This window comes from Trifolium pratense, linkage group LG6 (assembly GCF_020283565.1).
Source record: "Trifolium pratense cultivar HEN17-A07 linkage group LG6, ARS_RC_1.1, whole genome shotgun sequence".
Classification (NCBI taxonomy): domain Eukaryota; kingdom Viridiplantae; phylum Streptophyta; class Magnoliopsida; order Fabales; family Fabaceae; genus Trifolium; species Trifolium pratense.
The window spans coordinates 31,862,459-31,885,192 of record NC_060064.1 but is presented as its reverse complement, the minus strand read 5'-3'; the positions used below and the strand labels follow the sequence as shown (position 1 = coordinate 31,885,192).

Below are 22,734 nucleotides of genomic sequence, written 5' to 3'. Positions count from 1 at the left end.
TGTGACAGTCAGAGTGCCATTCATTTGGCAAATCACCAGGTGTATCATGAAAGGACAAAGCACATTGACATCCGGTTGCACTTTGTAAGAGACATGATTGAAACAAAAGAGATCATGGTACAGAAAATTGCATCAGAGGAGAATCCAGCTGACATGTTCACCAAATCGTTACCTAGAGCTAAGTTCAAGCATTGCTTGGACTTAATTAACTTCGTTGAAGAGTAGACGGAGGTTGGAGAGAGCAGCACGGTGGTTGATGGGAAGTTGACATCACCATCGTTTTAAAGGCAAGGTGGAGATTTGTTGCAAATTGCCTTGAAAACGTGAAGAAAAACAACTCTAGTCTGCTGTTTTCCGCCCCGGGCGGAAAACCTGTGTTTCGGGCGGAAATTTGAAGCAGAATAAGGGGGGCTCTCTGTTTTGCCGCCCCAGGCGGAAATCTTGGTGTTTCAGGCGGAAATTTCCGCCTCAGGCGAAAAAAGCTGCGCCTCGGGCGGAAATCGCTGCAGAGTATTTAAAGGGTCACATTTTCTGTTTTTCAGAACAAGTTTTTAGGGTTTCTGAGGCCAACATACAAACTAGGGTTAGAAGAGTAACATCTTGGGAACACTCTAGGGTTGGGTAATCATTCTATCACCTTGGGAAACACTTTCATTGAAATCTCTTGGTCACGGGAAGAGATTTGGGAAAAGGGTAGAAATAGGATAACTCTATTTTCTTGTAACTCTTTTGAGAATCTCATTGTAATCAAGGAACAAAGTTTGATAGTGGAACGGAGAGCTGCTCTCTCCCCCAGATTAGGTCACATTGACTGAACTGGGTAAACAATTTATTGTGTCCTTTTCTTTTCTCGCCGTTTATCATTATTTGTGATTATTATTGCCGTTCGCTTATTTTGATTGCTTAATCGTATTTGCTCCACACATCAAGATTATTATTGGTGTGATTTTATCGAATTCACAACAAATTATTTTGTCTAAGTGATTAAATTCATGCACATTAAGTGTCAACAAATGAGAAATTTTATATTCAAACTTAAACATCTGTAAATAATATCTTTGATAACTATCAGTTGAACAACATTTATATAACATCCATCTCTTTATTAATGTTTCAACATGTATTCAACAAATTATCATTACTAAAATAAAATGACACTTGAAGTAGTTTCCAAGTTAAAACTTAATTGTAAAAAAATGTCGAAATTGTAAAAAAGAATGAAGTAGTTCCTAAGTTCTAACTTAACTGGCAAAAAATATCGAAATTATAAGATCGAACATCATGACCGGAGTTCAAACTTCAACTCTCTCACTTATATATATATATATATATATATATATATATATATATATATATATATATATATATATATATATATATATATATATATATATATATATATATATATATGAGTTTATTATGATGACTTTGTCATTTCATCTATCTACACAAAAAAGAAAGAATGAAGTAGTATATTTATTATTGACCACTTTATTTTATTTTTTATCATTTATATTTTTATTTCTTCCCCTATTTTTCTAGAGTGTAACTTATAAGTTTAAAATTAATCCCTAAAAGATGTAATGTATTAGGCAATAGACTTGACTTATTAGTGTATGAAAGCTAGAAAATAGTAGCAGCTGAATCTGAAATCATTCTGAGTGACTTCTTCAAACCCGACCAATGTTATTATAGACATTTATTAATCAAGGATTATCTTAACTTTAACAACAATCACAATCTCACATGTGTTCTGTCTTGTGCTCCACCCATCTCACTTAGAATAGCAACTTCCGTTTATATAATCTTATCTTAATTTTTATATAAACTCTGCATTTTGAAAGCATAAATATAAGTCTTTCCCTCTATACTTTTTTCTTTTCATTTTGTTAATGAAGTGATAATATCAGTATATTCGATTAAATTATGTCTTATAATTTTTTTTTAATCTTATAAACTTCTTTTAATATTTTATTAGAGTATAAAACAAGCCCATAAAATGAATTTAAATTATATACGGTTGATAGTTTATATGCAATGCAGATGCATTGGTTGTGAGTGTTGGGACACCGGAGAGCAGTTAGGTCACATTGAGTTCATAATAACTATATAAGTGAGCTGAAAAACATATCTTAACATTAAATTTATAGGTCATCTCACTTATAAAGTGTTCAACCTCTATTTTTTTTAAATAATGTACCACCGATCCAACATCCACTAACTTGGAAATCAAAGAAAGCTCGAGAGAAACATCGGTTCAAATGTAAAAATTATGGATCGAACTGCCGAACTTCTACATAAAAAACTTAAATTTTTTATCATTTAAATCAATTCATTAATATATTGCCTATTAATTTTAACTGTTTCTATATTAGTCTTACATTTATTTTCGTCACCATGTTCATGCAAAATCAATTAAATCACTAAATATTTAAACTTTAATTTTTATATTTATGACTTAATTGTTTTTCAATGAAGATTGGTTTTTAATAAGGCAAAATGGGGAAGGTGTAAAGAAAGTAAGGTACATTAAACAAATAAACATTAAATTAAGGGAGATTTTATTGAAAAATGTAAAAACAAAGAGAAAAAAGCAAATGAAAGTTTGGGTTTGGTGTATTTGTTGAGCATGGGCATGTTTTAAAAATGTGATATTCATGTCCAATTATGGGGTCCAAGGAATCCATTGTATTAATCCAAACCCCTAAGGTGTGGGAGAGAAATGTGTAACCATAAGGGACATAGGAACTTTAAATATATCTCTTGAAACCTCCATTATGGATTCTGTCTAAACCATGTTCCTTTATGAATTTAATCTAACAATACCTTAATAGACCAAAATACAAAGCTGTAGTACACTAAGAAGACATGTTAGCACGTGAAATGCTCGTGAGTGGCATATGGTTATTGCCTTTGATACTTTTAGACAATCTTTGATTTCTTGCTTGGTGTTTACATTTTGTAATTCTCTTGTCCACTTAATGTTTCAATAAAATCCTAATTTTCTATTTGACATGTATGATTTTTTTTTTAAAAAAAATGAAATGATAAAAGCATAAGAGTATGGTTTATTTTGAAAAATTCTTGGTTAAATCAAAGATTATGCACGTAAAACCAAATATCTCAAGTAGTACTGTTCAATGTACTTGGTTTGGTTGTCTATGATACACGACAATATGTAGAACAAAGAACTCTAATTAATTTTATTTAAAGATGCCACTTTGGAGAACTTGCTCATCATTTATCATGCATTAAGTTGAGTACACGAGTCTTTTGATTATTTTTTTACTTCAATCAAATACAAAGATAATCGGAAAAAATATTAAGAAAATGAGTACTTAGTAGTCAATATAATGAAAAGAAAAAAAAAATTAAGTTCATCTTGTACAAATCATCATTTTACTCTCTAAAGTAAATTATATTGAGTAATTGGACTCTCTTCCTATTTAGAGAGAAGTCAAATATGTTAGTATGTTGTTTCACTTAAATAAATGGAGAGAGGTCATATTATGGTTGTAATGAGAGTGAATTTGGGAGTCAAAGAGAGAAAAAGAGTGAAAGCAAATCTCATTTTTCTTAAAGTAGTTTTTGTATAATAGCGATTATTACAAACCATTAGATTTGCCCAATTTTTGGAGTGAAGGTCCAACACAAAATTTCTAAGATAGTATAGAACATCCTCCAAGATTCATTAGGCCATTTTCTATCAGATTTCCACTATTGGATCATCCACTATTTATATTCATGCGCCAAAACTCAATAATAACATGCGTGAGGAGGTGAGTTAAAAGTCTCATCTTAAATTAGAGATTACTTCTTATACATATAAGAATAACTTTTGTTTTACAAATCAGTTTTATAAAATTGAATTCAGCTCACATAAAAAATTTAAGAGTTCAATTACTGCATATATTTTATTGTTGATCCTCATATATTCTTATAACTTTGAGTAATTTAATTTCCTAACAAATTATTCCCTTTAGGCCGAGTCAGCATTAAAAGTAGGTACGTGTATTTGATTGGTTGAATCAGATAACTTTAAAAATATATATACTTATTTATGGTCCCATGGCCATAAGCAATAATTCTTGATATGGGATAAGAATAAAAAAATGATAACCAGTTAGGGATATTTGGCTGTCAATTAAGGATTATTACGTGTGTCTATTCCTTGAAGCTAGGGCAGATTCGGTTGTAGTAATTGTGGTGGAGCTCTTGCAATGTGTATTGGCCAGAACCTGCAGGGATGATGCATTCAGGATGGCAGAGTGCTGGGCTGCTGGGGCATACTATATATAACTACAAAATGAATGATATATGCAAGAATATACAAGATATATACTTGAAATTATTGGTGTCAATGACTATAATATTTTTGTTTTTATTATCAAAAAAAAAAAATTTGTTTTTTGTAAGGCAATAATATTTTAGTATATTTACATACTAAATTTGGGTCATTGGATTCTGAAATTTCATTAAAATCAGCTAAAATATTTATTTTTTAAAAACATTTAAAAAAGAACTTATGTATTGTTTATCAACAAAAGCTCTTTATATCTATAACAATATATAAAAATGATAGGTGAGTTTGGGATGAACTTTTCAATATACCTATTTTATCCTTGATTTAGTTTCACAACTTCCATTAACTAATCAATTTAAAAAAATAAAAAATAAATTCAAATCATAAAAATGTGAATAAGAGGCAAATGGGTTGCTTATACATGAATGATTACCAACAATATCCTTATTTTTTTTAGCAATAAAAATCTTTTATTAACAAATTCATCATAACATAAAACATTTTTTTGGACATAAGTTAGACACAGGCAGCCGCAAAACGCGCCTGTCTGACCCGCTAGTCTGTAGTATAATTTCAACGTATTTAGATTTTCTACGTTTGATCTTTTTAAATTCATTTACATTTAAATAAAAGTTAACTAAAAAAGAGAAAATATTGTATAGGTAAGTGCATGTGCATCTATGTATGTTGTAAAAATAAAAATATTCTAAGTCACTAGTTTTGGTCTAGCATTGAAGGATTTTGGTAGTATGCTATAGATCCTGGTTCGATTCTCAGCTTATTGTAAATAAAAAAAAATATTCTAAAATAGAATAGGTATTGAGCGAGATACAAAATTTTAGAAGTGGGTTTGACCCATCATGAGAGATGGATCCAATTCCAAACATCCGATGACCACTTTAAAAGGCTTGATCCGCCTATCTTATTAGATAAGGGTGAGATTCAGCCAGGCCGAACGAAGATTGGTTCGGATATATATGGACACATGGAACACCACCTCTCACTACTTCCTCCACGATCATCTTTATTCCCTCAACTATTTCCCCACTATTCCAATGCTTATATATAAAAATACATCATAAAAGTTACGGTCTTCTTTCACGAAATATACATATTCTCAAATTCATTATGAGGTCCATAAAATATCGCAGACAAGAACATAATATAATAGTTTTTTATTTTTATCAAATAGTCTAATAATTAAACTCATAAGTGAAAATTTTTAGCTCGAACTCAATTCCTACATATAAAGTAAATAAATATCTGATAGAGTTTTGAAGAGTGTGTGTTGTATATGATTATGACTTTTTCTTTTCGCGCCCCCTGGAATTCCTCGTTCGCCCCCAAAATTTTCAAAAATATCCCCTCGCTAAAATCTAATATTTTTTTATCTCTCAGCCTGAGTTTGCATCCTAGGATGTTTTTGCTTTGAGTTTTTATATTGGGATATCTTAACATTTGTCTTAGGACACATGTTAACAAGACCCTTACATATATAGTCGCATCCTACGTTATCGGGGTAAGATTGGAAGATCGGGAGGCCGTTTGAGACTCAAGGGGCGCGAAAAGAAGGAATCTATGATTATGAATGTCGGGGGGAAGAGATTGCAATATAAGTAGCCCGGAAGGAATGGAGGAACATACCTTAAAAATGGGCTTTTATTTTTACAAAGTGAAGTCCGTTAAAATAAATTGGGCTATTTTTTGTAGACAGGCCAAATAATCTTTCCATGACTTAAAAAAGGTAAATATTTTACTATATACCCCTATAATTAGTCTCTATATCCTCCCTTTACAAATCACACGAATTTCCGAAAATGCACTTAAATTAAAACTAAAATTTATTTTAAAAAAAATTCAGAATATTAGATATCTCAAAGTTTTCACTTTTGACAAAATCTCGAATTTCGAGTTTTTGACATCTTAAAAAATCTTAAATTTACATTTCAAAAAACAAAATTAGAGTAATTCATTGTAATTCTGTCAATTTCAGTGTGAAACTAAACATATGCACTAAATTTAATATTTTTCCGTCAATGAGTTAGTTCAATTTTAATAGTTTGATCATATAGTTTCAAAGGATGAAGTTTTAATTCTCATATAAGATGATTGTAAAATGATCATTACCACTATATTTTAATTGATCATAATTCTCCCTTTCATCATTTTTTTTAAAATAAAAAATAAAAAATTATTTGACTAGACGGCATAGTTTGCTTTAGAATTTGGTTCATTGATTTTATTTTATTTTTGGATATAGTTTGGTACATTCCTTACAGCATGGTTACACCATGTTGAATATAAAGCCAAGCTATGTGTGAGAGGTTGAATTTTCTATGGGTTTGAAGCCGATGAGCTATGTGCAACAAGTTGGTGAACCTCTGCGAATTTTACACGGCCATTGAGGACAATGAGAAGAGACATTGTAGTTTACAATGGTGGTGACCGCGACTTTGATGAGGACAAGACCGTGTTAAACATCGAAAGTGGAGGCGTCGAAGGTAGAAATGAAGGCGGTTGGTGAAAGAGAAGATACATGAAAGCTAAATGAAAATACATATTTTGTAGACATATTCTCAAATGCATCCTTAGAAACTACTTGCTAATTTTTTTATCGACAAACTGAATGGGAACCTCGGTGACTCAATCGCCAAAACGATCAATGTTGAATGAACTACAAAGGAACCTTGGTGTGAATAAGCAGTCAGAGAGGATTTTGAAAACAAGTTTGAAATTAGATTTTTATATCAAAAATCAATTTAAAATTTGAAATCCAGTTATAAAAACCGGTTATGAATATATTTGGTTATGTAAATATTTTTTGAACAAACCAAAATAACATGTCAATCTAACCGTTTATCTCTTGCAGCAGAGTAGCAGCAGACAGATTTGCTGCAGATGATCCAAATCGATGTTAATAGCTAGCGTCGGTTGTCGGATCACTCTCAAAAATTCTACAGGCGATGGTCAAGTTGTCCTCCCTTTATTATTAGGTGTGGGACAGTGTATGAAGCTTCTTGGACGACTGTGTTCAGCTGCTATTTTGGTGTTTTTTTTTTTTTAAAGTTTGGTTTTAGCTTTGATGATCATTTGGGTGAAAAAGATGGGGCAACTCATATTCTCACAGACGATATCAATGATCTTACCCGATCAAAATAATGTGGCTGATGTCGAGTATATCACGTCAAAGTGAAAGTAGTTGAAATTGAGGGATGAGATGCTTGCAAACACTTTAATGCTCTAAGTCAATAAGATGTGTGAAATGAGAGGTTTAAATTGTAGAATATCATACCTAACTTTTTCGGGAGTATTTATAAGTCCAACACAGAACCTTAGTCATTAATGAGGAGGAGACAATTATGAAATCTCCATCATTGAAAAAAGAGAACCCAAGGCCATTAGAACTAGTGATGAGTGGACGTCCGTTATGAACAACGATTTGGATCATCTGCAGTAAATCTGTCTGCTGCTACTCTGCTGCAAGAGATAAACGGTTAGATTGGCATGTAATCTTAGATATAAGTACACGTGAATATGTGGCCACAACCAAATTGAACACTCCGTAAAACAAAAAAAATTCTTAAGTCATGGATATTGTTTTTTTTTAAAGGATAAATGAACTATGTTACTAAATGAAATAATTAGTTGCCGCAAGTAAAACTTGTATCTAAGATTACATGTCAATCTAACCGTTTATCTCTTGCAATAGAGTAGCAGCAGACAGATTTGCTGCAGATGATCCAAATCGCTAACATGCATGTTGTGAGTTTATGTGTAAATTCATCTTCTTCTTTTTTTGTTGAAAACAATTTTGAAATTGGTATTGATGTATATCAGTCTAAATGAATAAATATAATTTATTTTAATAAAAATGAATCTTAAAATACACTATAATGACGCACATATATTTTTGGCTTAAATATGTGATAAGTCCCTGCAGTTTCACCTAGTTTTGGTATTAGTCCCTGCAGTTTTTTTTGTTGGTTTTTCATCCCTGCAGTTTGAAACAATTTTGGTATTAGTCCCTCTGTTACTTCCAGCCGTTACAAAAAAGAGCACTTAACGAAGTGCCACGTGGCCCGATCAATATAATACACAATCCAATCTCTTACAAACTGACCCCCATGATGTACAACTATGGTGAAACTCATCTTTCTGTACATAAAGACAAAAAAGTAATCAAAGAACGATAAAATAAAAACCTTGTACATAGAAAACATAGAAAAACACATGTTCAACTCAAACCAAACAATAAAAAAAATTGGTCAAGACAATAATAAAGCATTAAAACTAGGCTCACATACAAACAAATTGTCCCCACACATTCAATTAAAAAATCAAAAGCAACAAAGGTAAAAACAGTTTCCCAAATAAGAAAAATATTTCCCAGAAGAAGACAAAAGAACCATTTTTTTTTTAATAAGGCAAATTTTTTTAGAATGAAAAGTACAAGAAGTACTTATAAAATACAAGGGAAATCAAGCAAAACCCCATCAAATTCAAAATCCTGCAAACATAAAAAAAGCAGCAGACCAGCACCACCTAAATCAAGCAAAACCCGATCAAATCCAACAAAAACACACACAGCTGCTGCTCTCATAGAAGACAAACGAACCATAGAAGAAAATATAAAAGAAAGACGAACCATAGAAGAAAAACGAACCTTTAAGCAATTTTTTAAACATGACCAACCATGATTATGTGATTTGCGAAATCCATAAATGTCTTTTGATATCTCTTGTGTATGATAAACCCTAGCAAATTTTCTTGCCTTCGTTATGTGATTTTGTATAACCCTGCAATGATTTATGAACACTTAAATAGACCTTAATATAATAATAATAATATAAATAAATAGTAATGGTAAAAGAAATATTAATAAAAGTGGTGTTTTTTAATGTGCCACGTGGCTTATAAGGATTGGGCCACGTGGCACTCCGTTAAGTATTCCTTTTTTGTAACGGCTGGAAGTAACAGAGGGACTAATACCAAAATTGTTTCAAACTGCAGGGATGAAAAACCAACAAAAAAAACTGCAGGGACTAATACCAAAACTAGGTGAAACTGCAGGGACTTATTACATATTTAAGCCTATATTTTTATATTCAACTTTCCAACCCACATAAGAAAATGTTGAAGCAGTTCTTATTATACCGTCCACCATCACATCATTGACCAATTTTTATTTTATATATTATACTTTTCACATTTCACAACATGTTTCACACTTCAATTTCTAATCACCGTCCACATTTTCTTTGACCAATTATTGTACTAAGCAATTATGTCTTCACTATATAACTAACATTGGCTTATGTTGTTCCTCACACAATCTACTAAGATCCAATAATTCAATCATTAAAAATGGCCTCTTCAACCTATTCTTTGAGTTCCTTTGTTAAACCAACTGCTATTACCACCACCTCAAAATCACTTCTCACACCCCCATCTACTTTCACACCCTTAACTTCATCAAATTCATCTCTCACAAAGAGCCTCAAGATGAACACTTCATTGCCTAAGAAATCTTTTGCTTGCAAAAGCCAAGCAAATGAACATGCTGACACTGGTATGTAATGATTATATTCATACCAAATATATGTGTTTTTCTAAAGTTTTTTGTATATTGATTCATTTTTTGGTTGATTTTGCAGAAAAAGTTCAAACAATGCATGTGTATGAGCTCAATGAAAGAGATCGTGGTAGTCCTGCATACTTGAGATTAAGCAACAAAACTGTCAATTCTCTTGGTGATTTAGTCCCTTTCAGCAACAAAGTAAATTTCTTAATTTCTATTTTTGCATCTTGGGTTGTCTCATTTTATTTTTCTGATCAAAATTGTTGCTACTTATAGCACAAGCGCTTATGTATAAGCTCATTTTTATAGTATAAGATAAAATTAAATTTAATTGTTCTTGTATATGCTATAAGCTAAGCCACTAGATTTGGTCCAGTGATTTTGGTAGTATGCTAGAAGTCCTGGGTTTGATCCTCAAACTATAAGCTGTTTTTCTAAGCTATCTTAGAAAACTTATAAAAATAAGTTGAAAAAAGCATATGAAAAATGACATGAGCTACGGTCTCATAAAATTTACGCCAGTAAATAAGTTCAAATAAGTCGATCAGAGCATGCCGCAAATGTGTTACTAATTAAAAAATTGTTATCATTGGATGATTTTGCAGTTGTACACTGGTGACCTAAAAAAACGTATTGGAATAACAGCAGGAATTTGCATATTAATCCAACACATAGCAGAAAAGCAAGGTGATAGATATGAAGCAATCTACAGTTTCCATTTTGGAGATTATGGTCACTTAGCTATTCAAGGACCCTACTTGACCTATCCAGAGGACACTTACCTAGCTGTAACTGGTGGTTCAGGAATCTTTGAAGGTGTTAAAGGACAAGTGAAATTGCATCAAATTATTTTTCCTTTTAAAATTTTCTACACATTTTATTTGAAGGGTATTAAGGATTTGCCTAAAGAGCTTCTTGGTGAACATGTTGAGCCTAGTCCTGCTGTTGAAGCTTCCCCCGCTGCTAAGGCTCTTGAGCCTCATGCTGTTATTGCTGGATTTACTAACTAATTAATTTAATTTGGTGCTTTTCTTTTTTGTTTAATGGAGGAATAATTAGTGGGGTATGATGATGGATTTTGTAATGATGAATTTACTTTTTTGGTTTGTAATGCTTTGCATTATGATTTGTGGACAAAGCAAATAACTACCTTTTTTTTTTAAGATAAAAATGTCAAAATTGTTAAGTTATCCATAATGACAAGGACTTAAACTGTCTCTCCACTTTTTATGGATGAATTTTTAATAATTTGTTATTCGATCTTAAAAGAAAGTTGTTGTGGCTTTTAATGCTTGAGCAAATATGAACAAAAATATTGTTATAAAAGGACCTATGTGGTTGGCATGATTGAATTTTGGACTATAAATATAATATTTTCAGTAAATGCTTGCTGGTTACTATTTTTCTTTCCTAGAAGTTATTATGATAGTACTCTACCTACTATATAGGCTTTTTGTAACATGAACAAGTGGTTCATGTGGTGTACCATGCACAAGTCTCGAATAACATTATAACGAATACGAATTTTTCAAAATCGACTGTTGGATTGAAAGATTATATTATATAGATCATCCATATAAATTTTTAGAAAAATTGAAAATTATTTGATATGTTATTGAGAGCCATCAAAATTAACGGTTTATGAGTTTTATTAAATACCATTAATTTTGATGGGTCTCAATAACATATCAAATAATTTTCAATTTTTCTAAAAATTTCTATGAATGATCTATATGATATAATCTTTTAATCCAACGGTCAATTTTGTAAAATTCGTATTCGTTATAATGTTATCCGAAACTTGTGCATGATACACCACATGAACCACCTGTTCATGTTAGACTTGGCCTACTATATATATTATTTTGTGCTTCAAATGATTGTGTTTTAGAATGTGATTCACACTTTTTTTTTACAATGTTGACAATAAAAATCGAACTTAGGACTTTATGTACTACCTAAATCCCTCGTTACTACATTATCAAAAAATAAAAAAATAAATCCCTCGTTACTATACCAAATTTAGTGGCTTATATGTCATTCAAATTTATTATTAAAAAAATGTTTTTTTTAGAGACTAGGAGAAATAAAATGATTGTGTTTTAGAATATGTCACACTTTAGAATATATTAGGGCAAGATTTGTTTTTAGAGACTAGAAGAAATAAAAGAGTGTTAGGTTTTTTTTTATGAGTTAAAATGAGAGTGACTATAAGGACAAAAATACAATATTACAAGGGCAAAATAAAAAGATTTTATTAGGAACTAAAATCTAAATCGTCCACATTACATGGACGAAAAGTACACTTTTTCCAAAAAAAAAAAAGGTTAATAGCTCTTTATCCCTTGCAATGTTGGTGATTTTTGCTTTACCCTCTTGTAAAATAATTTTATTTGCTTTTACCCCCCTGCAATTCAAATTTTTTTGTTTTTAGACCCTGACCGCACATGTAAGCATCTGACTGGACATTTAGATGACATGGCCTGCCTACATGTCAAATTATTTTATTTTTAATATTTTTTAATGCTAGTTGGATATTCCCTCTTTCATTAAAACAAAAAAATATTAAATTTCCTTTTTTAACAAATCAAAAAAATATTGAAATATACAAAATAAAATTAAAACATTCATCTCTCTTCTTGTTCCATAGAAACCCAGAACATTCCCTATGTTAAAATTGAAACAACTTGCTCATTCATCTAACAACAACATTCCTCGAACCTACCTTTTCATCTTTGATATGCATTTTCATCATCTCCAAAACCTTCTCTCTCTCGCATGCGTTCCCTCTGTTTCTCGCAAGCGTTCACACCACCACCACCACTATTTTCTGGGTTTAATTTTGATTTGTGATGTTCCTTTCACCGTCAAAATAGAGACCCATACCACGAAATCGACAGTGATGACGGCAAAAACGAAATCGACGGCGACAGCGGATCTTCTTCATCAGAATCTGTTCATTAATTTTGATTTGTGTTATTTTTGATGTTTTAGGGTTTGATTAATATGTGTGTTTTCTGTTCATTAATTAATATGTGTGTTATTATTTTCAGTTTTAGGGTTTGGGATTTGCCTCAATGATTCAATTGTTTCATCTGGAGTTTTAATATTTTTTGTTGTTAGATGAAGAATAAATTTTCATTTTCTGGGTTTTTACTTAAGGAGGAATGTTGTTAGATGAAAGAGCAAGTTGTTCTGGGTTTCTATGAAACAAGGAGAAAGATGAACTATCAATTTTTTATTTTGTATTTCAGTTTTTTTTTAAAAGGAAATTTAATTTTTTTTATTTTAATAAAAAAGGGAATATCCAACTAGCATTAAAAAAATTAAAATAAAATAATTTGACAGAAAAGTCATGTCATCTAAATATCCAGTCAGATGCTTACATGTGCGGTGAGGTCTAAAAGCAAAAAATCTTTGAATTGCAGGGGGTAAAAGAAAAAAAAAATTATAGGAGGATAAAGCAAAATTCACCAATATTACAGGGGGTAAAGAGCAATTAACCCAAAAAAAAATATGAAATCATCTTTTTGCACATGTGGTAGAGGACTCATCATCAAATGCATGCCATGTCATAATTTTTTGTGTGACATATCTAAATGAATGGCTAAAACCAAAGGAAGCTGATGTTATATTATAGGGGAAAATGAAAAGGAAAAAAAAATATTGAGAGACTAAAACCTAAATTTGCCCATATTACGAGGAAAAACATGGTTTGCCCTTTATGTCCTTGAATTAACCAAAATCACAAAAACATCATCAAATATATAAATAATATATAAATATTTGGTCAAATTGTAGGGTGGCTAGCTAGAATTTCACTTTTAATATGAATAGAGTTTGAACTCTGGTCTCTGCATATTATATGCAATATCTTTATCAACTGAGTTATATTCACGAGTACCATCAAATATATCTATTGTTAATGGATTTTATTTTATTTTTGTTAGTTTAATCTATATAAAATGTGTTTTCACTAGCAATTGTGATCGATTAACTTACTAATAGAAAATACATTTAAAACTATTTTTTATTATTTTTATAATTTTGATATATTTAAAAACTTTAAAGATAGTAACAATAAATTTGATCTACCTTACATAGATGAAATGACAAAATCATCATAAATTCATGTGAGAAAGTCGGGGTTCAAATCCCGATCATGACATTTGACTTAATAATTTCGGCAATTTTTATCCGTTAAACTAGGGCTTGTGGAAGAAAATAAATAAATTTAATGGCCATACATGATTATTATTTACTCAATTATTTATTTCCAATCTCCTAAGGCACCAATCTAGTATACAGATAGTATTGGACTAACACAAAAAAGGAGTACAAGATTCCATTTCCAGTACAAATTGGCTAGCAGTACAAATCCTAATGACTCGGGTTGCTGTTCCTTAATTAAATATTAATTTTTTTAATATTAAATATAATTTTTTTTATTTAGACATTTAACATGTGCTCTTAACATTATCCTAAATTTATAAGAAATTTTTTTAATATTTAACTACTCTTGTATTTTAAATGCATATGTTAAGGAGACAAATGTTTTTCTAAAAACAACTTATAATTTCTTTTTTGAATGAAAAAACAACTTATAATTTAAAACAGACCAAAGTAAATATTTGTATTATTAATGCAAAAAATTTATATTTTTATATTTAACATATGACACATGTTAACATAACTCAACTTTCTTAAAAAAACATAACTCAACTTATAAAACAACATCAATTATCTTGCTTAAAAAAAAAAATCAATTATCAACAAATTTTATCAACTTTCTTATTTCCCTTAATTTAATCAACCTGTTATATTTAATTAAGAAGAAAGTAGTAGTAGTGTAGTACCGATGAATAATGGAGATTTGTGTACTACAATATTAAGTACATCCATCATTATTGTCATTATATGAATCCAAATAATTGATATTATATATATAATATCATAATATGCAATGGATGCACCAATTAATCCAACAAATACATATTACATACATTGATAATTGATTTGCATCTTATGAGGCATCATCAGTCATCACACTAGCTACCATTGAATTTCTCCTAGTTTGCTGGTGCATGTTGTGATGGGAATTAATGGCAAATGAGATCATTAAGCTAACTAATGTTGAATGATAAAAGCCAGTAGCTATTGTTTCCATTGATTCTCATCACAACATGGTTCAGTCTAACTTGGAACCCCATATAGGCATTTCCATTATCCTTTCTATATCAGAAGTGATTTCTGATAAAAGTTGAACCAAAAATAACTCAACCAAATATTACCAATGAGTAGTTAACTTTTGAAGTTCATTCAATTCATTGTCTTTTCTTTTTTTTTTTAATTATCAAATTCAATTCATTGTCTTGCTTTTATGTTACTGTACTAGAATGTTTTATGTAATTATACTACCAGTACATTTGATAGTGTCGTTTAGTTAACAAACTTTAATTTTAGCTCAAGTTCAGCTTATTTGATAGTCAAGTCAACGAATTAATTATTGAGTTGTGTCTGTGATTATATTTGAGTTGGTTCGATTCATTGTCAGCCTTATTTCGATACATATATTTAATCCGATTATTCATCCTTTTCTATTGTCACAACAAAAGAAGTTGGACATGATATGAGAATAGATCTAGATATGGATTAATCACCATTAGATGCAATAGTCTCTAGAGGCTAGAGATAGGGATTTTTGTATGAAATGAGAAAGTTGTAAATAGCAGCAGAGAATTTTTGAATCATCATAGCTGAATTCTGCATTATGCAATTGGCTTGCTGGGATCTTATAGAAACGTTTGATGTTATTTCTGAAACACCGTTTTAACTTAAGTTTAGGAGTTAGGGGAAACTTGATAAGAAATAAACACAAATTTTCAACTAAGTGTCAAGTGTGAATTTGAAAAAAATCAGTAAGTCCCGCATCGGAGGGACACACACTTTAGTCGTATTTGTAAATAGTTTAAAATTAATTCACAAGTTTTGGGCCGGACTTGGGCTTGAGTGATGTATGAATTCACATTGTATATCTTGAAAATTTCTCATCCCACCAACTCACTTTCTCACCTACCCCCTATTTTTCCATTTTTGCCCTTGGTCAAAAAATTCGGAACTCGTTTTCTGAAATTTTTTTGCCTTTAAAAACAACTTCGGAATGTGTTTTCCGAATTTTTTCCAAATTTGAACTAAAAAAATTCAGAAAACGCGTTCCGAATTTTTTGACCAAGGGCAAAAATGGAAAAACATGAGGTAGGTGAGAAAGTGAGTAGGTGGGATGAGAAATTTTCGTATATCTTAAACTTAAATTAAACATCAAAAACCCATTTTAAGCCTCACAATTTTCTAACGGATCAATTTAGTCCTTACTCCTTAACCCAAATTAGTCCTCAATATTTTTATATTGGGACAAATTAGTCCCTCATTATAATGACTAATATGTTTTATATGAAAATATTAAAATATTAAATTGGTTAGGCTGTGAAGAACCAAATTGAATTTTCACACTAAAATAAATGAAAATAAATTGAAAGAAAATAACAACATAAAAATGCATCTAACTTTTATATTTAGATATAGATTTATTTTATTTTTTTGGTAAAGTAGCCTAGCTAAAAAAATTCACCCTTAAAAATAAATAAGTGAAAAATCTTGTATTAAATTCGATCCCTACATATATATAATGTGATGTATCTAAGTTATGCTCCTGGAGACAAGTATAGATAGATTTATGTATTACATATACAAAAAACAAAGATTTTCATGGATATGCTCTATTAGCATAGATTAATACATGCCTTTAAAATGGACGTAGTGGGATAATTTAATGCAATACATAGGTATGGTTTGACAAAACTTTTTTTTAAGTGTGGTCCGTGTAGAAGCTATTTTAATCATAAAACTGGATATAATAGCTTTAACATTAAAACTAAAGCTGTTTGGTAAATTTTACTTTTTTATGAAAAGAAATGTTAAAAGTTGTTTTTTTTATTATGACTAGTGGCCAGACAGGCGCGTTCCGCGCCAGCCTGTGTCATCCATATTTTTCATTATGTAAAAAAAAAGACATGTCTTATATTATGGTGAGTTTCTTAATAAAAAAGTTTTGCTGCTAAAAAAAAAGCATGTCTTATTTTACGGTGAGTTTGTTAATAAAAAAATTTTGTTAAAAAAAAATAAAAAAATCAAGGGTATTGTTGGTATTATGAAAAGTCCACACCAAAAATTTTGTACTCTCTTTATAAATCTACTAGCGGCCAGACAGGGCGCGTTCCGCCTCTGTCTGTGTCTATTATATGCAAACTTATGTCAAAAAAATTAAAAACACATGTCTTATGTTATGGTGAGTTTGTTAATAAAAGATTTTTGCTGCTAAAAAAAACATGTCTTATGTTATGGTGAATTTGTTAATAAAAGATTTTTGCTGCTAAAAAAAATCAAGGGTATTGTTGGTATTTTGAAAAGCCCACACCAAAAATATTTGTATCATCTTTATATATAGTATAGAACAGAATAGATATAGCATAGAAGAATAGATACAATATATAAAGAGAATATATGAGTTTTGGTGTGAACTTTTCATAATACCAACAATACCCCTTATTTTACCTAAAAAAAATTTATATAAAGAATAGATAATAAAACAATAAATGATGTAACAAAAAAAATAATGAGATTCTAATCCAAAGCCCAATCCGCATTCTCTATGTAAAGAGGCCCATAAACAATAAACACGTTTTATTTTACCAAATTAAAACCCTAAAAACAACAAAACAAAAAGATAAAGCCGCTACTCCTTTGCCCCTTCGGTGCATCGGAATCAAGTCGGAGTCGTACTCAACTCAACTTCCCGGAAAACGCCACCGCTCTTCATCTCCGGCCACCACAAACACTCACAAACTCTTCCAGGTTTTCCTTTTTTTTTCCTTTTCTATTCATTTTTCGCTTATTCATTCCCTTTTCCCATAGCGTACGCAAGGATTCAATTCCACAGCGATTCTGCGGTTTCACATAATTGCGTCGAATCATAGCAGACCACCACTTACCGCCGCCGTGATTCCCCTATTGTGCGCAACATATAGAATTATTTAATATAGATGATAAATCATAGTTTAATTGAGTTCGATCGTGTTATTTATTAGGGAATTAGGGTATTTGATTGAAAACACTATGCAGAAATTATCTTACTCTGTTATAAGGAAGTGTATGTATTAGGGTATTTGAAAATTTTGAACTTTTATACGCAATGCATGTTATTAATTTTTTAAAAAATTTGTGAGTGAGTTGGATGTGTTATTTATCAGGGTTAATTGATTGATAAACTATTGCCATAGATATCTTGTAGCCTCTGTATGAATGGAGTATCATTTGAAAGTTTTGAATTTGTGCACGTGCATAATCTATGTGATTGATTTATAATCCGGTTATGCCAACATGGGCGCCGTAATTAAGTTTATAAAAGGACATGTAAATTACAGTATTCAGTAAACCACTTTGTAGGGCACTTTCAAATAGGTCACTGATATGATAAGTATTTTGAAAAGGTTCCTGACTCTATTAAACTTTAAACTGTGAAGTTGGTCCCTATATTTAATCACTTATTATTATCAATTTGGTCCTTATATTGTAACAACTTACTAACAATTTGGTTCATAAGTTTATCCACTTACTATCAATTTTGTCCTTAACATATTCTTTGAAGGACTAATATGAATAAAATTTAGTAGAGTCAGAGACTTTATTGAAATATTCATAAAGTCAGGGACCTATTAGAGAGTGGCCTACAAAGTTAGTGACTAATTTAGTTGTTTACTCTATGTTGTGGGTTTACAGGGCCAACCCAAGGGTAAGGCTCCTAAAGCCTTAGCTTTAGGCCTCCAACAAATAATTATTTTTTATTAAACAAAAAGGACCGATATGGACTATGGAGACAAAAAAGGCCTCACATAGTAAAATTTGCTTTAGGCCTCACTATTGAAAATTATTGTGCTGGTCATGTGGGTTTATCTGACGGAATAATGTTTCTTGGGAATTAGGGGAATTGATTGGAAATCTATGCAGCAATTATCTTACTCTGTTTGAAGGAAGTGTTCTCATGTAGCATTTCAAAATTTTGAACTTTATGCACAATGCTTATTTTATGTTATTGATATATCAATTTATGCCAAGATTGGAAGTAGGGATATAAATATAATTAATAGTTATATTATAGAATGACGTATAATTGATGGTGTGTTTATCTGAATGAATGAAATTAATACATTTCTCAATTTTTTCTTCTTCAGTTTTCTACGATGGGAAAGAAAAAGACAAATGATGCAGGTCCATCTACAAAAGCTAAGGCTGGTAGCAAAGATCCTACTAAGAAGGAAAAACTTTCAGTCTCTGCCATGTTGGCAAATATGGATGACAAAGCTGAAAAGCCTAAAAAAGGATCTTCTACAAATAAGCCGAAGCCAAAAGCTGCTCCGAAAGCTTCTGCGTACACTGATGATATAGATCTTCCTCCCTCTGATGATGATGAGTCAGAAGAGGAGCTAGAGGAAAAGCATAGACCTGATGTGAAGCCACTTGAGGTGTCTATTGCTGAAAAAGAGTTGAAAAAACGTGAAAAAAAAGATATTATAGCTGCCCATGTGGCTGAACAGGCAAAGAAAGAAGCTCTTAAGGATGATCGTGATGCTTTCACTGTTGTCATTGGAAGTCGGGCTTCGGTGCTTGATGGAGATGATGGTGCTGATGCTAATGTTAAGGATATAACGATTGAAAATTTTTCCGTGTCTGCTCGAGGTAAAGAACTTCTGAAGAATGCCTCAGTGAAGATATCTCATGGCAAGCGGTATGGTTTGGTTGGGCCGAATGGAATGGGAAAGTCAACACTTTTGAAGCTTCTTGCTTGGAGGAAGATACCAGTACCTAAGAATATTGATGTCCTTCTGGTTGAGCAGGAGGTAGTTGGTGATGATAAAACAGCGCTTGAAGCCGTTGTTTCGGCTAATATTGAACTTGTTAAAGTTCGACAAGAAGTTGCTGATCTACAGAATGTAGCTTCTGGTGAAGGTGTGGATAAAGATGATACTAATGAGGAAGATGATGCAGGAGAAAAGCTAGCAGAGCTGTATGAACAATTACAGCTGATGGGGTCTGATGCTGCTGAATCTCAAGCGTCAAAAATTTTAGCTGGTCTGGGTTTTACAAAGGATATGCAGGTCCGTCCTACCAAATCCTTTAGTGGGGGCTGGAGGATGAGAATTTCTTTAGCTCGAGCACTTTTTGTGCAGCCCACTCTATTATTGCTCGATGAACCCACTAATCATCTTGACCTGAGGGCTGTTCTCTGGTTAGAAGAGTACTTGTGTCGTTGGAAGAAAACTTTGGTCGTTGTATCACACGATAAAGATTTTCTCAATACAGTATGCTCTGCGATTATTCACCTGCATGATTGGAAACTTCATTTGTATAATGGAAATTTTGATGCTTTTGAGACCGCGTATGAACAGCGTCGTAGAGAGGTGAATAAGAAGTATGATACTTATGACAAGCAAATGAAAGCGGCTAGAAGGACTGGAAGCAAGGCTCAACAAGATAAGGTGAAGGATCGAGCCAAGTTTGCAGCAGCTAAGGAAGCATCAAAAAGCAAAAGTAAGGGTAAGGTTGATGAGGATGAGGCCCAAGTAGAGGTACCACACAAGTGGAGGGACTACAATGTAGAGTTCCACTTTCCTGAACCTACTGAGCTCACACCACCACTTCTGCAGCTTATTGAAGTGAGCTTCAGCTACCCAAACCGAGAGGATTTCAGACTCTCAGATGTTGATGTTGGCATTGATATGGGGACTCGTGTTGCCATTGTTGGGCCTAATGGAGCTGGAAAATCTACACTGCTAAATCTTCTAGCTGGTGATTTGGTTCCAAGTGTAGGTGAAGCTCGAAAGAGTCAGAAGTTGAGGATAGGGAGATACTCCCAACACTTTGTGGACCTACTAACAATGGACGAAACACCTGTTCAGTACCTTCTTCGTCTCCATCCAGACCAGGAAGGATTTAGTAAGCAGGAGGCTGTCCGTGCACAACTTGGTAAATTTGGGTTACCTAGTCATAACCATCTTACCCCCATTGTCAAACTATCAGGAGGGCAGAAAGCTCGTGTGGTCTTCACGTCGATATCCATGTCAAAACCTCACATTTTATTGTTAGATGAACCCACAAATCATCTGGATATGCAAAGTATTGATGCATTGGCTGATGCGCTTGATGAATTCACCGGTGGAGTTGTTCTTGTTAGTCACGATTCTAGATTGATATCTAGTGTCTGTGATGATGAAGAAAGGAGTCAAATATGGATTGTTGAGGACGGCACTGTCAGAAAATTCCCTGGAACATTTGAAGATTACAAGGAAGATTTGGTGAAAGAGATTAAAGCTGAAGTTGATGATTGAGCTTCCTTTTGTGAGAACAATTTTATGGCGACAATTTCCAAATATATTTCTTTATCATACACTTGTCTCCTATATTTTGCTGATAAAGATGACTTGTCCAACCGCAGATGCCAAATTTTGCATCTCTTCTCTCTGCTTTTCATCTTCAGCTGTACAACTGAGTGTAATTATATGTTGCGGGAAATGCTGCCAATGCTTTTTGTGAGACTTGCAGTTTTAAATTTACAAATAATACTATAATAGGAATGTGTGGTTCAACATTTATGACTAAATAAACATTTGTGTTATTGCTAAAATTGTTGTTGATGTTGTTTCCATTCAACAAATCTGTCTCATAATGATATCTTTTGATTCAAATTTTGAAGTGCAATATACTTCCAGTCAAAATACTTTATACTAATTTGTACTGTATCTTCTAATTTCATATCCAGCTGCTGTGCACTTGTTGCAAATGGATGGAAAAAACATATTTCTTGTGATCGCATATCTTCAAGATTGTTATCTTATTCAATATATTTTAATGATTTGATTAACATGGTTGTATGTCCTTTGATTATTGATTTAGGACTTCTGATTGTTTCACCTAATTGTCATATATTGGAGCTCTTGGAAAGTAAGTATCCCAATTATCTGTGGTATAGCCTTCCCTGGCCTTTCCATTTTGTGAAGCTATTTGTTAATATGATTGTGGCTACTAGGGATATGTAATGGTAATTGAACTTGAAGGTGAACATAAATGTTATTAATCATATAACATGTCATGTCATGACATTTGATTTCTTACACATTGTCTTGTTTCAATTTGAAATATGATTGAAAGTTGAGCTTTTAACTGGATGCACCGAGTTTAACCTGTGTTCTCATCCTAGTTGTTTTCTACAGATTTTGCTTATAATGTTTTAAGATAAGATATTTGAAGTGTTTAGGGTGTGCTTATTAGCAGAAAGGCTTGAGAGTTGAAATGTAAAAACTGAAGTGGGGAGAAGTGAATTAATATTATAGTGGCTCACAATGATTCCGCATATCTCACCGTCAATCCAAATATGCACTCTTGATCTTTATGTTCCCACTTCCCAAGTTTCAAATTCATATCTATATATTATTTCCATTTTTTCCACATGAATCATGCACTACATTTTCCTCAGTAGTCAATTCTAATATGCAGAGCATTGTATTCAGATTAGAGCAGAAGAGAACAATTATAAACCAGTGATCCTGAATGGTCTTGTTATGGTTTTTTGCTATAGATGCTGATGTTCTTTGCCACAAGTGTGTTAGTAGTTCACTTGAGAAGATAAGACAAGTCACTGTTAAGTAGTTTGTGAAGACAAAATATATATCCTAGAAAAGAAAAAGAAAAAAACTTTATAAAATAAATGGAACTAAATGGACCCATGGATCTGACAATCAAC

General features: G+C 31.8%; 2 protein-coding genes across 2 annotated transcripts; both read left to right on the top strand.

The window, feature by feature from the left end:
- The first annotated feature begins 9,618 nt into the window (after window positions 1-9,618).
- On the top strand, window positions 9,619-11,098 carry LOC123893022 (allene oxide cyclase, chloroplastic-like). Its single transcript, XM_045942938.1, has 3 exons — window positions 9,619-9,872; window positions 9,958-10,079; window positions 10,487-11,098. The coding sequence occupies exons 1-3, from the start codon at window positions 9,668-9,670 to the stop codon at window positions 10,889-10,891; spliced, it is 732 nt and encodes a 243-aa protein (XP_045798894.1). The 5' UTR covers window positions 9,619-9,667; the 3' UTR covers window positions 10,892-11,098.
- A 6,523-nt stretch (window positions 11,099-17,621) lies between these two features.
- LOC123888782 (ABC transporter F family member 4-like) lies at window positions 17,622-21,679 on the top strand. The gene is made up of 2 exons (XM_045937942.1): window positions 17,622-17,792; window positions 19,169-21,679. The coding sequence occupies exon 2, from the start codon at window positions 19,178-19,180 to the stop codon at window positions 21,320-21,322; it is 2,145 nt and encodes a 714-aa protein (XP_045793898.1). The 5' UTR covers window positions 17,622-17,792; window positions 19,169-19,177; the 3' UTR covers window positions 21,323-21,679.
- Window positions 21,680-22,734: the final 1,055 nt, after the last annotated feature.

Bases quoted from the DNA above. Each gene is read 5' to 3' on its own strand.
- LOC123888782 (XM_045937942.1), top strand. From the start codon at position 19,178: ATGGGAAAGAAAAAGACAAATGATGCAGGTCCATCTACAAAAGCTAAG.
- LOC123893022 (XM_045942938.1), top strand. From the start codon at position 9,668: ATGGCCTCTTCAACCTATTCTTTGAGTTCCTTTGTTAAACCAACTGCT. The intron at 9,873-9,957 runs GTATGTAATGAT...TTGATTTTGCAG, and splicing joins AAATGAACATGCTGACACTG to AAAAAGTTCAAACAATGCAT. The intron at 10,080-10,486 runs GTAAATTTCTTA...ATGATTTTGCAG, and splicing joins TAGTCCCTTTCAGCAACAAA to TTGTACACTGGTGACCTAAA.